This window comes from Coregonus lavaretus, assembly GCF_964263955.1.
Source record: "Coregonus lavaretus genome assembly, chromosome: 10".
Taxonomy (NCBI): Eukaryota; Metazoa; Chordata; class Actinopteri; order Salmoniformes; family Salmonidae; genus Coregonus; species Coregonus lavaretus.
Window position 1 is genome coordinate 35,067,979 of NC_139997.1, and position 15,647 is coordinate 35,083,625.

Here is a 15,647-nt window from a genome sequence, read left to right on the forward strand (position 1 = left end):
GCCCCTGCACTTTTCAATTAGGTGGGGCAGCACCCCACCACTTTTGATTTGGTATGTTAAATTGATGCAAAAGCGTTGAAAACAGCGACTAAGTAGGCCTACTGTTTTTTAGACTCTTGCCTCATAAATCGTCAACTCACACACTATGTCCTTCTTATCAGAGTGCTGCTGTGTGTGTGTGTGTGTGTGTGTGTGTGTGTGTGTGTGTGTGTGTGTGTGTGTGTGTGTGTGTGTGTGTGTGTGTGTGTGTGTGTGTGTGTGTGTGTGTGTGTGGACGTGTTTAACTGTACTTGTGAGGACCAGAATTCCCCACAAGAATAGTAAACCAAGAAAAATTTGACCAACTGGGGACATTTTGTTGGTCCCCACAAGGTCAAATGCTATTTCTAGGGGGTTTAGGGTTAAGGTTAGAATTAGTGTTAGGGTTAGAATTAGGTTTAGGGTTAGGGTCAGGAGATAGGCTTAGGGTTAGGAGCTAGGGTTAGGTTTAGGGTTAGGGTTAAGGTTAGGTTTTTGGGTTAGGGTTAAGGTTAGGGTTAGGGTTATGTTTGGGGTTAGGGGTTAGGGAAGATAGGATTTTGAATGGGACTGAATTGTATGTCCCCACAAGGTTAGCTGCGCAAGACTGTGTGTGTGTGTTTGTGTCTTGACCAATCAGATTCACTGAAATCACAGGTTGCGTGGGTCAAGCATGGCCCACATCTGTAGAAAGCAGTGCACACTCCACTTTCCTCCGGTATTATTTAGCAAACTGAAAAGAACTCACTCCCAATAGACACAAGCAAAAACTCTTTACAGAAATGTTGTAGCAGCCTACACATTTGCGATCTGACATGCTGTATCAGGCTGATCAACTGTCAGCCTCTATGTGCCATGTCCTATCTGCCCATGGGAAACAAAGCAGTAAACAAGGAGCACTGCTCAAACCCAAAACCTTCTCCATATCTACGCTTATAAACCAGGGTCGCTACCGTATTTATATTCTAAGCCAATTTATTTATGTTAAGAGAAAATGTGAACGTGATCAAATTTTGTTTGTATTCAAACCTTGGTTGGCTACGCTACCTAGGCCTTTTTAAATCCAAAATGTATTAAATCAACAAATAGTGATGACATAGGCTAGACTGTGTTAATGCACCTGTAACGGAAACCCCCCCATTAGTCTAGTTTTAAAATATAATTAATATGAACAGGTACAAGGTTGCTGCAGTTTGACAGGGTTTTCATCCTCCCTATAGGGCCAGGTGTTTTTCCAGTTTAAAACTATGTGACCTAATTAGAAAAACTCTGTTCTCATCATAGCCCATATATAACCGTTTTGCAACGGATTAATCACTATGTCAAGCGTTACACAGAGATTAATTTTAAGGTCTGAAAGCACTTTGCCATCGACCAAGTCAGCAGTATTTCTGGATTGCCCGAAGAATATGGTCACTTGCCGGAAAATGGGAAAATAGTTGTTTACACACAGAAATACCATAACTTGTCGGTCTCTTAATTAAACAAAACAATCTGTTTTACTGGCCCGCTATATCGGACGCGTTGGCCTAACTTTTGCAGATCGTTAGATGCTCCTTTTAATTTCAATGAAACCTGGGCGTGAGCCGCCGGCTACACGAAAGGTTTGCATTGCTTGAGCGTACAATTACTGTTGCAAACTAGGACAACATTTTGCCGGGAAGCCCAATTCCCCAATCACTGGCGAATCCTCTCACAATGATCTCAAACTGTGTTTTTAATACACAATGAAATTAAACACAGAATAGCAAAAATAATTTTGAAAATGTATTTCCTTTAGTTCTGTAAAGTTCATTGAGAACCAAATTCTGTAGTATTATAAAGTAAACATTTCATCTCATCTGTCTTCTGCCTTCAGGCAGGCGGAGGCATAGGGAAATCATTTTGGCATGCAAAAATGTGCACTTTACAATGGATTCAAGGAGTAAAATAATTTTGAATAATTTTAAAAATGGCATGTGTAAATAATATGAAATTTATAGTGTAAATTTACTTTTATATAATGACATTACCTATGAAGTGTAATCAAGAAAACTATAAGCCTCTAAGCACTATAGAGTTGTTCTAGCTGATAGTGATATTTCACAATTTTGTGTCTGTGTGTCTGGGCTAAACTGCTGACTGTTAAGGTGCGTGTCTGCCGTTTCTCTCTGTAGTCTGTCTCTGTTTCAGCACAAGTGAAAATCACTTATTTACATGAAAATACATTTGACTATTTAATAAAGAAAAAGAAGAACCAACAGGACAGGACATTATACAATCAAAATAGGGAGGAACTCCACAACCATACAACACAGAATTTAAAATATTGTTAAAAGACATTTCCATTCATACAGATCTACATGCATACACTCTCTCTGCCAAATGCCACTAGGCCCCAATGTCTGATAACAAAATCCCACAGTATGGAGGAGTCCACCAGGGAGTTTCTCTGTCTGTACTGCCCAAGGACACCAAGATGATGCATAATCATTCAGGTTCTGTCTAACTACTGATACTTGAAAAGCAGAATGTTGTACATCAAGAGGGGGCTGAACGAGAAATTAAACAATGTTGACAAGTTTGGATTTTGCAGTAAGGACTTTCTGAAAGGAGTTAGCTTGGATAGTCCATCTGTAGATGCTCTACAGACTATCAGTAACATTTCAACTAACTATCTACTAACCCTAACCCTAGCATTAACCCTTATCCTAAACCTACATGTAACCCTTACCCTAACCCTAACCTTAACCCTTACACTAACCCTTATTTTAAACCTAACCCTAACCGTAACCTTAGGAAGCAGTTGCTTATCAACATATAGTTTGTTGATAGTATGACCATCTGTAGAGCATCTGCCGATGGACAATCTGGACTATCCAAATAAAGTGTGAGCAGGAGATAAGTATACTAAGGTTATGTAAAGTAACTCAAGTACTAAATAGATGGCAGTGCAGTCTGGCGAGGGTGTCATTAGAGCAGTAGGCCTGTGATTCAGACCAAGAGTATCCTTTTTGCTTCTCAAAATCTTAAATGGCACATTTGAAGACTGCTGACAAATAAGTTTTGTCTTGCAGTTGGTTGTATAGTACAGGTTCTCTGTGATTTTCTGTAGTTTGAGCTTTCCGGAAATATTCAATGCAAAACACTGTATCACCACCTCCTGGTGATACGATGCCATTGCAGTTTAATCAGAGTCCTGAGGACATCCAATAAAACCACCAGAGGCAAATATCAGAATAGTGTTATTACACTGAACAAAAATATGAAGGCAACATGTAATGTGTTGGTCCCGTGTTTCATGAGCTGAAATAAAAGATCCCAGAAATGCTCCATACGCACAAAAAGCTTATTTCTCTCAAATGTTGTGCTCAAATTTGTTTACATCCCTGTTAGTGAGCATTTCTCATTTGTCAAGATAATCCATCCACCTGACAGGTGTGGCATATCAAGAAGCTAATTAAACAGTATGATCATTACATTGGGGTACCTTGTGCTGGGGACAATAAAAGGCCACTCTAAAATGTGAGGTTTGTCACAGAACACAATGCCACAGATGTCTCACGTTTTGAGGGAGCGTGCAATTGGCATGCTGACAGCAGGAATGTCCACCAGAGCTGTTGCCAGAGAATGTAATGGTCATTTTTCTACCATAAGCCGCCTCCAACGTAGTTTTAGAAAATTTGGCACTACGTCCAACCGGCCTCAAAAGGGCAAACCACATGTATGGCGTTTTGTGGGTGAGCAGTTTGTTGATGTCAACGTTGTGAACAGAGAGCTCCATGATGGCGGTGGGGTTATGGTATGGGCAGCCATAAGCTACGGTCAACGAACACAATTGCATTTTATCGATGGCAATTTGAATGCACAGAGATACCTTCACGAAATCCTGAGGCCCATTGTCGTGCCATTAATACGCCGCCATCACCTCATGTTACAGCGTGATAATGCACTGCCCCATGTCGCAAGGATGTGCACACTATTCCTGAAAGCTGAAAATGTCCCAGTTCTTCCATGGCCTGCATATTCACCAGACATGTCACCCATTGAGCACATTTGGGATGCTCTGGATCAACGTGTACAACAGCGTGTTCCAGTTCCTACCAATATCCAGCAACTTCGCACAGCCATTGAAGAGGAGTGGGACAACATTCCACAGGCCACAATCAACAGCCTGATCAACTATTTTAATTTTTTAATTGTACCTTTATTTAGTAAGTCAGTTAAGAACAAATTCTTATTTACAATGACGGCCTACACCGGCCGACGCTGGGCCAGTTGTGCGCCACCCTATGGGACTCACAAAAACGGCCGGTTGTGATACAGCCTGGAATTGAACCAGGGGGTCTGTAGTGACGCCTCAAGCACTGAGATGCAGTGCCTTAGACCACTGCGCCACTTGGGAGCCCAACTCTGTGCGAAGGAGATGTAGGGCTGCATGAGGAAAATTGTGGTCACACCAGATACTGACTGGTTTTCTGATCCATGCCCCTACCTTTTTATACAGACGCGTATCTGTATTCCCAGTCATGTAAAATCCCTAGATTAGGCCCTAATACATTTGTTTCAATCAACTGATTTCCTTATATGAACTGTAACTCAGTAAAATCTTTGAAATTGTTGCATGTTGCGTTCATATTTTTGTTCAGTATAATTAAAAGGACTATTAGCGCTTAACAAGGTAACATATCACACCAAATTAACCATCTAATTTAGATCTATTGTGCTCAGTCTTTACTGTAAGCCAGATAAACAATGTGCATAGCTGTCTAACAACCAGTACAGTATGTTATGTTCAGACATTCTACCCACATGATACTTGAATTTCTCTCCTTTCTCTTATCCTGTATTCTCTTATACTGTTAACCTACCTCCTTTTTCCTCATTCACATCCACACCCCCACTCCCACTCCCACCTCCACTCTCCTCCCCCTCTCTGTTCAGTCACTTGCTGTGACTACCGCCCAGCTCATGGAATTCCTCAAAGTTGAGCACGCCTATTTCATTGAGTGAGAGCTACCTCCTGGGGTTCCAACTAAGCTCACTTTTCTGTGTGAGTGGACATCTGAGGAGTGAATACAGAACACACTACTACACCTCAGCTTCATCTACAGAGTAAGTGGCCAACTGTACTGTTCTGTACTTCTGCTTTTAACTGTGATCCACTAACTCTAGTAGCTATAATTCAGTAATGTAGTGTGTAGTGAGTAGAGAGTATGTGTGAGAGGACAGGTTGCTGTGTGCAGCATGTATGTGGTTGAAACTGGCCTTTTGGCATTTAGTTCATGCACCTAACAATGAACACCAAGGTGTTAGCACTAAAATTAAAAAGGTATTGGTTTTGTGTGTCTGAATTAGACGTTGTTATTTCTATGACCGCCGTAATGCCAGTCCCACTGGTGTGGTATTTCATGGTGCAGTGTTTGTTTTTGTTGACATTCCACAACTGATTGGTGGTTGTCTCCTGCCTATCTTATATCTGTTGACTGCAGCTGCACCAAATCCCATGTTAAACAAACATGTTTGGGGGGGAAAACGTGGAAAAACACCACACAAAAACACTACAGTGCCTTCAGAAAGTATTCATATCCCTTGACTTATTCCACATTTTGTTGTGTTACAGCCTGAATTCAAAATTGATTCAATATATTTTTTCTCTCTCACCCATCTACACACAATACCCCATAATGACAAAGTGAAAACAAGTTTTTAGAAGTTTTTGCAAATGTATTGAAAATGAAATAGAGAAATATCTCATTTACATACGTATTCACACCCCTGAGTCAATACTTTGTCGAAGCACCTTTGACATCATGGGGTATTGTGTGTAGGCCAATGAAAAAAAAATCAAAATGTAATACATTTTCCAGTCAGGCTTTAACACAACAAAATGTGGAAAAAGTCAAGGGGTGTGAATACTTTCTGAAGACACTGTATATGGCAGCATAAGTGCATTGGCCCTTGATACGAATCCCGTGGCTCTAAACGTCTAGGGTGGATGGACATGAGACCCGTAACATAATTCAGGCAAATTAGGAGTGTGACATGGAACAGTGAGAAAAAACTACGCGACAACCATAAACTACCGTCAAACATAAATGGTTTATTTCTGAACACACGGTAAAGGTTTGGGAAAAAGGGCTGAGCAGGACCCAAGAAATGAAACAATAGTGTAAAACACCCCTAAACTGATCTTGCCTGCATCAAGAACCGCTAAGCTACTGCTAATCATAAAAAAAATACAGTGGGTGGTCCGCTCAGGTCTAGCTAGTGTTTATAGACAGTTCTTTCTACGGGAAATGTATGCCCAAGGGCAGCTTGCTTAACTTCCCCTTTTCCCAGAAACACACAAAATAGCCAAACCGAGTAATTAGCAAATTAGTGAGTACACAATACACAGGACACCACCGTATCCATACTCACATACAAAAAGTAGTCAAACAAAGTTACTAAACAGCGGAACCAGCAACTTAGTGAGTAAACAAAAACAGGACACCACAGTGTCCATACTCACATACGGAAACAGTCTCTCTCTAACAAAGTTACCAAACAGAGTAACCAGCAACTTAGTGAGTAAACAAAACACAGGACACCACAGTATCCATACTCACATACGGAAATAGTCTCTAACAAAGTTACCAAACAGAGTAACCAGCAACTTAGTGAGTAAACAAAACACAGGACACCACAGTATCCATACTCACATACGGAAATAGTCTCTAACAACTGACCGGCTTTTAAACAATGGGATGTGTGATTGAAAAACCAGCAACAGGTGGTGCAATGCAGAGGAATGTTCACTGATTGGTCCACCTTAGCAATCAGCAGACACCCCAACGACCACCAATCAGGAACATACAGGACACCTGTGATTAGGGCAGAAGGAGAGGAAAAACACAAAAAGACACAGGATACCTGTATCCGTAACAGCCCTTTTTTACTGCTTTACAGTAAGAACACACAGTTTGCAAATGGTGTGTTAGAGGAACTTGGCTCTGCTTGTGGAAACATCTGGAAAGCATTGCTACATAGGTTTCTTGGAATAGAGGAGAGTCTTTATTAGGAGTCTTTTTTGGGAGTAATGGAGCAATGCTCACTGACATTCACATTCACTTTGTAATGAGAAATGGTGGACAACTTGAACCCAGGCATATTCCCCTAAATTTTTCTCCCTACCTCTGTATCTTTCTCTCTTAATCGCGCTCTCTCTCTCTCTCTCTCTCTCTCTCTCTCTCTCTCTCTCTCTCTCTCTCTCTCTCTCTCTCTCTCTCTCTCTCTCTCTCTCTCTCTCTTTCTCTCTATTTCTCTCTCTCTCTCTCTCTCACCATTCTGATGTAAATGCTGATAATTTCTCTTCAAACTGAATATAAACTCAGAGCACCACGTCTCAATATGATTTAAATGAATAGCACATCTCCTCTATCTGATTTAAAATAGGGCAGTAGATACAGAACACCAGTAGAGATTGAAGTAAGCAGAAGTGTAATTGGAGTCCAAAGTATAGATACACAGTATCCAGAGTACAAGGAAAAGAGCTTGACTGGAAATCTTGTGTCATTTACAGATTTTCTACTTCCTGGGTTGGATCACTTAGTCGGACAGGTGTGACAGGTATGACGGCCAACGACCTCCAGCTGAACTCTGAACCCTTGAGGTCGGAGCCTCCCGCCAGATGCAGGAGCCCTTTCAACAGCATCAAGGTAGGCTGTGTCACCTCAAAGCTACATGTAACATTTCCACCTGCAACTAGCGCCAAATGTCAATTACAAACCAGTAGTAGCAAAGGAATAGAAATCCATGACAGTAGCATATTTTTTAGAACGCCACACAACAGTGCTGATTACCATAATAGCATTTTACTATCCGGCTGTTGCTGTTGTGTGCACAATTTCCAAAATTATTGGTTCTCGTTTATTACATGCTACTCCCAGTGGTGTAAAATACTTAAGTAAAAATATTTTGAAGTACTACTTAAGTAGTTTTTGGGGGTATCTGTACTTTGCTATATATATTTTTGACTACTTTTACTTTTACTACACTACATTCCTAAAGACAATAATGTACTTTTTACTCCATACATTTTCCCTGACACCCAAAAGTACTCATTACATTTCAAATGCTCAGGCATGACAGCAATATGGTCCAATTGAAGCACCAATCAATATAACGCATTGTCATCCCTACTGCCTCTGATCTGGCGGACTCACTAAACAAAGATACTGCATTTGTAAATTATTGGTGTGTGGGAGAGTGTCCCTGTCTGTCCGTAAATGTAAAAAAACAAGAAATTGCGGTGTCTGGTTTGCTTAATATAAGGAATTTGATGTATATAATTTACTTTGTACTTTTACTCAAGTATGACAACTGAATACTTTTTCTACCACTGTACTTAAGTACATTTGAAACCAGATACTTTTAGACTTCTACACAAGTAGTATTTTACTGGGTGACTTTCACTTTTACTTGAGTCATTTTCTATTAAGGTATCTTTACTTTTACTGAAGTATGACAATTTCATATTTTTTCCACCACTGGTTACTCCTGTCTCTCACCTCTCACATCATTACTCTCAACTTTCTCAGTGAATGTCAATGTTCGAGAGGGTAAATTGACTGATTTACTAATAATAATTAGTAGTTATTTATGATGCAAGCTGATTTGTAGATAATCTGCAATGTCGAAAAAGCACAATTCATGTATTGGTCTGCTTTGTGTGTTGTGTTGTCACAGAACTGAGACAATACCAGGAAGTGAGGACAAAGGTCAAATCTATGTCTACAGACTGCTGTTCAGGAGTCCAGAAGATTTAGACTAGGATTCTGTGATGTTAGGGTCACAGAGACAGCCAGCGTGCTAACATTAAGGAGTTTAACCTACATTCATTGACAGGATATCCTCATGTTGTGGGATTGGAGCCAAAAAATCTCAAGTCCATCGTCAGAGAGGAAAGGGAGTGAATCTTCCTTGTTTTGCGTTCTGAAATGTAGTTTATTTCTTATTGTAGTGAAAACGTTGATGTGCGTCCTGTAGCCTACTGTGATTTTCCTCTGTAGCCCCAGGAGGGGTTGTGTTTCCTGGTGTTTTCAGCACATCCTTGTAGTGTTCCCATGAGTTAGAAACACATAAACTTGGCTTCTGTGTGTCTCTTTTTAACTACAATGTTTTATGAGCCTACGTTCTCGTGAATTCACTTGTAAAACATTATCTACAGTAGAGTTAAGATAAGAAACTCTGCAAATAAAGAATTACTTTAAAAAGATTAGGGTTAGGCCAGGGTTCTTCAATTCCGATCCTGGAGGGCCGAAACACCTCTGTTTTTCATCCTCTCCTTCTAATCAGGGGCTAATTCAGACCTGGGACACCAGGTGAGTGCAATTAACTACCAGGTAGAAATAAAAAACAGAACTGTTTCGGCCCTCCAGGACCGGAATTGAAGAACCCTGGGTTAGGCAGTTTGTATTATATGTAACACATTTTGCTCTGGGAGTGAAAATCCTCATAAAGTTTCTCATAGGCCTATAGAGTGGCCATTCTAAAGAGAGAAAACCAGACCCTCTTTAGCCCTCCAGGTAACTACAGTAGCGGTATGTTTTGTTACATTACATAATTTATTTACATAAAGGTGAAACATGACGTGATTCCACATAAAGTTCTCCTGAATATTTGAATCAGACTTTTGAGCTTTCTGTAGACCATTGATCAGATCTGTCATATTAATTATTACTGTAGTAAGCTGGAAACAGTACTTATTTTTCCTACTACACGTATCTATAGTCTGTCAGCCTCTCTCTCCTCTAGTTCTTTGTGCTATGCCATGGTATGCTCCAGCTGGCCCAGCTGTTGGTGTCTGGGTATCTGAAGAGCTCCATCTCCACTATAGAGAGACGCTATGGCTTCTCCAGCCAGAAGTCTGGCATCCTGGCCTCATTCAATGAGGTGAGCGTGTCATGCACCCCGCCACTCTACTGGGCTGGTTCAGATAACAGGGCGATTTGTTCCAAATTCATGCAGGTTCAGATGATTCTTTTCAGAAGATGTACTTTTAATTTTCACATGTGAGAGGGTGCACATGAGTGTGTTAAGGTGTGTGTGTATGTGTGTGCGTGTGTGTGTGTGTGTGTGTGTGTGTGTGTGTGTGTGTGTGTGTGTGTGTGTGTGTGTGTGTAGGTGGGGAACACGGTCCTGATAGTGTTTGTAAGTTTCTTTGGTAGCCGTGTTCACAGGCCGCGGTTCATCGGTGGAGGGGCACTGGTGGCCAGTCTGGCTGCTTTGATGATGGCCCTGCCTCATTTCATCAGTGGCCCCTATGAGTACACAGTCCACATCAGCCGTAGGTCACACACACACAAATGCACACACGTACACACATTTGTTTGAATCTCAAAACAGAAATAGTAGTTATCACCTAACTTCTAACTCCTTCCTACCTCTACCTTTTTTCCATAGAATCCAGGGATGACATCTCTGGCCTCTGCCAATTAGAGAGCTCCTTACAAACACCCTTGTCCAATCACAGCTGCATGCAGCAGGAGAGTCATGCTCAGCAGGGCGTATTCCCCCTCCTGCTCCTAGGACAGCTACTCCTGGGAATCGGCGGCGTTCCCATCCAACCCTTCGGAATCTCCTACATTGATGACTATGCCAGCAAGAGGAACTCTCCCCTCTACCTCGGTACAATCACTGGGAATGACACATTCTGTTCCAGGTCTTTGGGGCCAAAACGTCAATGTTTTTAACTACAAATCTTTAAGAAGGAGAGTTCCACCATTCTTCTGTGACGTTCCTGCAGCTTTTGGCTGCACTCAATCACCTCCAATACTGGGAATACTTGCAGGAACATTAGAGGGAGTGTTAGATTAAACATTTCACACATAACACTGGTGCAGGATGTGACAAAAATAGCAATGAAACAAAAGTGAATGTATTGTATCCACTCATTGTTTGCTGCTCTCAAGGCTGTGTCATGTTTAGTCTTTATGATAAAAATTACAAACGATGAGCAGACTTTCATTTTCTTTTTATCAACTTTGAAGTATGATCTGGGGAGAAGCAAATCATGAGCAATCTCACTTTATTTTCTGTTTAACTGTATTGACCGCACAACAGGAGTGTCTGACTGTGGTTCCCCCCGCAGGTATTCTCCTGGCTGTCACATCTATCGGTCCTGCATTTGGTTTCATGATGGGCTCCTTCATGCTGCGCTTTTATGTCGACATCAACAAGATGTCCAAAGGTTAGCACACACACTCACACACACACACACACACACACACACACACACACACACACACACACACACACACACACACATACACACACACATACACACACACAGTCCAGGCGCTCCGCAGATGTTCACAGCATGTCTCATCTGGAGTTGATATTGGGAAGGAACATCCTTACCACACTACTGAAAATGAGTTTCACCAAAACATTATTAGGATTAGGGTTAACGGTTAGGGTTGAACCAGAATGTGGACATAAAGCTAGGGTTAGGGCTGAACCGGGATGTGGACATAAAGCTAGGGTTAGGGTTGAACTGGGATGTGGACATAAAGCTAGGGTTAGGGTTGAACCAGGAGGTGTCTCTGAGGGGTCTTTGGCTTGGTTTGGCTTGGTTTGCTAACGACCTCTCTCAAAGAGTGCAGTGAATAAAGTCAGAACATCTGCTGTCTCAGCCACTGCCTGTCATCAAGGGAGTACCCCAAGGCTCGATCCTAGGCCCCACGCTCTTCTCAATTTACATCAACAACATAGCTCAGGCAGTAGGAAGCTCTCTCATCCATGTATATGCAGATGATACAGTCTTATACTCAACTGGCCCCTCCCCGGATTTTGTGTTAAACGCTCTACAACAAAGCTTTCTTAGTGTCCAACAAGCTTTCTCTGCCCTAAACCTTGTTCTGAACACCTCCAAAACAAAGGTAATGTTGTTTGGTAAGAAGAATGCCCCTCTCCCCACCAGTGTGATTACTACCTCTGAGGGTTTAGAGCTTGAGGTAGTCACCTCATACAAGTACTTGGGAGTATGGCTAGACAGTACACTGTCCTTCTCTCAGCACATATCAAAACTGCAGACTAAGGTTAAATCTAGACTTGGTTTCCTCTATCGTAATCGCTCCTCTTTCACTCAAGCTGACAAACTAACCTTGATTCAGATGACTATCCTACCCATGCTAGATTACGGAGATGTAATGTATATATCGGCAGGTAAGGGTGCTCTCGAGCGGCTAGATGTTCTTTACCATTCGGCCATCAGATTTGCCACCAATGCTCCTTATAGGACACATCACTGCACTCTATACTCCTCTGTAAACTGTCATCTCTGTATACCCGTCGCAAGACCCACTGGTTGATGCTCATTTATAAAACCTCGTAGGCCTCACTCCCCCCTATCTGAGACACCTTCTGCAGCCCTCATCCTCCACATACAACACCCATTCTGCCAGTCACAGTCTGTTAAATGTCCGCAAAACACACACATCCCTGGGTCGCTCCTCTTTTCAGTTCGCTGCATTCAAAGACTCAATCATGGACACTCTTACTGACAGTTGTGGCTGCTTCGCGTGATGTATTGTTGTCTCTACCTTCTTGCCTTTTGTGCTGATGTCTGTGCCCAGTCATGTTTGTACCATGTTATGCTGCTACCATGTTGTGCTGCTGCCATGTTGTGTTGCTACCATGTTGTTGTCATGTCGTGTTGCTACCATGCTGTGTTGTCATGTGTTGCTGCCATGCTATGTTGTTGTCTTAGGTCTCTCTTTATGTAGTGTTGTGGTGTCTCTCTTGTCGTGATGTGTGTTTTGTCCTATATATTTCTTTTTAACCCCTGTCCCCGCAGGAGGCCTTTTGCCTTTTGGTAGGCCGGGATGTGGACATAAAGCTAGGGTTATGGTTGAACTGGGATGTGGACATAAAGCTAGGGTTAGGGTTAGAATACAATATAGGGTGGGTTATGTACTAAACGTTGTGTTAGGGTGTTCTCTTTACATGCCTGAGTTTGAAGCCCTGAATAAAATCAGGGGTTAATGAAGACTAGCTGGAATAATGTTCATGATAACGACGACGTTATCTTCACTCCACTGTGAATTCTAACAAGCAAATATTATTTTAAGATTGACCTCATTCTGTGTGAACCAAAGCCACTACAACAGACATGCTCTCTCCCTGCACCTTAGAAACAGGATTTACCACAGTCATGGACCAGTGTCCTGTATTTCCAGTCTGCTCTCATTGATCTCAGCTTTCCAGTTTGATGCATCTCATTTATCAAGATGTGAGAGCGTTGTCTATGACTGGATAAATGTTCAAACTGTTCAAACGCCTGCTGAAGTTAAACTAGGTAATATTAGATTATTCCCCATTGTTTTGAGGTGTGTGTGTGTGTTTGTGTGTGTGTGTGTGTGTGTGTTGTGTGTGTGTGTGTGTGCCCGTGTGTGTGTGTGTGTGTGTGTGTGTGTGTGTGCCCGTGTGTGTGTGTGTGTGTGTGTGTGTGTGTGTGTGTGTGTGTGTGTGTGTGTGTGTGTGTGTGTGTGTGTGTGCCCGTGTGTGTGTGTATTTCCTCAAGCCTGAACTAGCGCCTTCTGCAAGGCACACACAGTTCAGCTTAATGGAACATTACTTTGTCCTTGCAAGAGCAAATATTTAGATATACAGTGGGGAGAACAAGTATTTGATACACTGCCGATTTTGCAGGTTTTCCTACTTACAAAGCATGTAGAGGTCTGTAATTTTTATCATAGGTACACTTCAACTGTGAGAGACGGAATATAAAACAAAAATCCAGAAAATCACATTGTATGATTTTTAAGTAATTAATTTGCATTTTATTGCATGACATAAGTATTTGATACATCAGAAAAGCAGAACTTAATATTTGGTACAGAAACCTTTGTTTGCAATTACAGAGATCATATGTTTCCTGTAGGTCTTGACCAGGTTTGCACACACTGCAGCAGGGATTTTGGCCCACTCCTCCATACAGACCTTCTCCAGATCCTTCAGGTTTCGGGGCTGTCGCTGGGCAATACGGACTTTCAGCTCCCTCAAAAGATTTTCTATTGGGTTCAGGTCTGGAGACTGGCTAGGCCACTCCAGGACCTTGAGATGCTTCTTACGGAGCCACTCCTTAGTTGCCCTGGCTGTGTGTTTCAGGTCGTTGTCATGCTGGAAGACCCAGCCACGACCCATCTTCAATGCTCTTACTGAGGGAAGGAGGTTGTTGGCCAATATCTCGTGATACATGGCCCCATCCATCCTCCCCTCAATACGGTGCAGTCGTCCTGTCCCCTTTGCAGAAAAGCATCCTCAAAGAATGATGTTTCCACCTCCATGCTTCACGGTTGGGATGGTGTTCTTGGGGTTGTACTCATCCTTCTTCTTCCTCCAAACACGGCGAGTGGAGTTTAGACCAAAAAGCACTATTTTTGTCTCATCAGACCACATGACCTTCTCCCATTCCTCCTCTGGATCATCCAGATGGTCATTGGCAAACTTCAGACGGGCCTGGACATGCGCTGGCTTGAGCAGGGGGACCTTGCGTGCGCTGCAGGATTTTAATCCATGACGGCGTAGTGAGTTACTAATGGTTTTCTTTGAGACTGTGGTCCCAGCTCTCTTCAGGTCATTGACCAGGTCCTGCCGTGTAGTTCTGGGCTGATCCCTCACCTTCCTCATGATCATTGATGCCCCACGAGGTGAGATCTTGCATGGAGCCCCAGACTGAGGGTGATTGACCGTCATCTTGAACTTCTTCCATTTTCTAATAATTGCGCCAACAGTTGTTGCCTTCTCACCAAGCTGCTTGCCTATTGTCCTGTAGCCCATCCCAGCCTTGTGCAGGTCTACAATTTTATCCCTGATGTCCTAACACAGCTCTCTGGTCTTGGCCATTGTGGAGAGGTTGGAGTCTGTTTGATTGAGTGTGTGGACAGGTGTCTTTTATACAGGTAACGAGTTCAAACAGGTGCAGTTAATACAGGTAATGAGTGGAGAACAGGAGGGCTTCTTAAAGAAAAACTAACAGGTCTATGAGAGCCGGAATTCTTACTGGTTGGTAGGTGATCAAATACTTATGTCATGCAATAAAATGCAAATTAATTACTTAAAAATCATACAATGTGATTTTCTGGATTTTTGTTTTAGATTCCGTCTCTCACAGTTGAAGTGTACCTATGATAAAAATTACAGACCTCTACATGCTTGTAAGTAGGAAAACCTGCAAAATCGGCAGTGTATCAAATACTTGTTCTCCCTACTGTAACTAATATGGAAGTCATACACTATATATAATACATATCTTAAGTTATTTACTTCTTTAAAACGGTGCATGATATGAGATTAATTTCTATGAGAGAAATCTGCTTTATTCCCTTTTTGGAGTAAAATAGGTTCTTAACTGGAATTTGGGTTCCTACAGCTAGTGTGACCTCATTCTTTCAGTCATTCACTTCAGTCATTCAGAATGAATGTGGAGCTTCTCCCAGTGAAAGAGAGTGATTTCTTCCTGGAAACTGCTATCAGTTTGACGGAGATTCAATGTTCTGTTGCATGATACTAAGGGAAAAAACAACTCTTTCTCTTAACACTGTCTAAAATTGCTCAAAAGGGTATAACATTTTGAAACCAGGAACTGTGCTCAGGGAACACTT

General features: G+C 42.0%; 1 protein-coding gene across 1 annotated transcript in view; it reads left to right on the forward strand.

Moving 5' to 3' along the window:
* The first annotated feature begins 4,969 nt into the window (after positions 1 to 4,969).
* The window catches only part of LOC311136257 (solute carrier organic anion transporter family member 2B1-like), a 28,654-nt gene continuing 17,976 nt past the window's right edge, over positions 4,970 to 15,647 (forward strand). The window contains exons 1-6 of the mRNA XM_084170388.1: positions 4,970 to 5,112; positions 7,562 to 7,697; positions 9,796 to 9,933; positions 10,165 to 10,327; positions 10,444 to 10,668; positions 11,132 to 11,230. Coding sequence (XP_084026514.1) covers positions 7,611 to 7,697; positions 9,796 to 9,933; positions 10,165 to 10,327; positions 10,444 to 10,668; positions 11,132 to 11,230 — 712 coding nt within the window. The 5' untranslated portion in view covers positions 4,970 to 5,112; positions 7,562 to 7,610. The remainder of the gene's footprint in view (positions 5,113 to 7,561; positions 7,698 to 9,795; positions 9,934 to 10,164; positions 10,328 to 10,443; positions 10,669 to 11,131; positions 11,231 to 15,647) is intronic.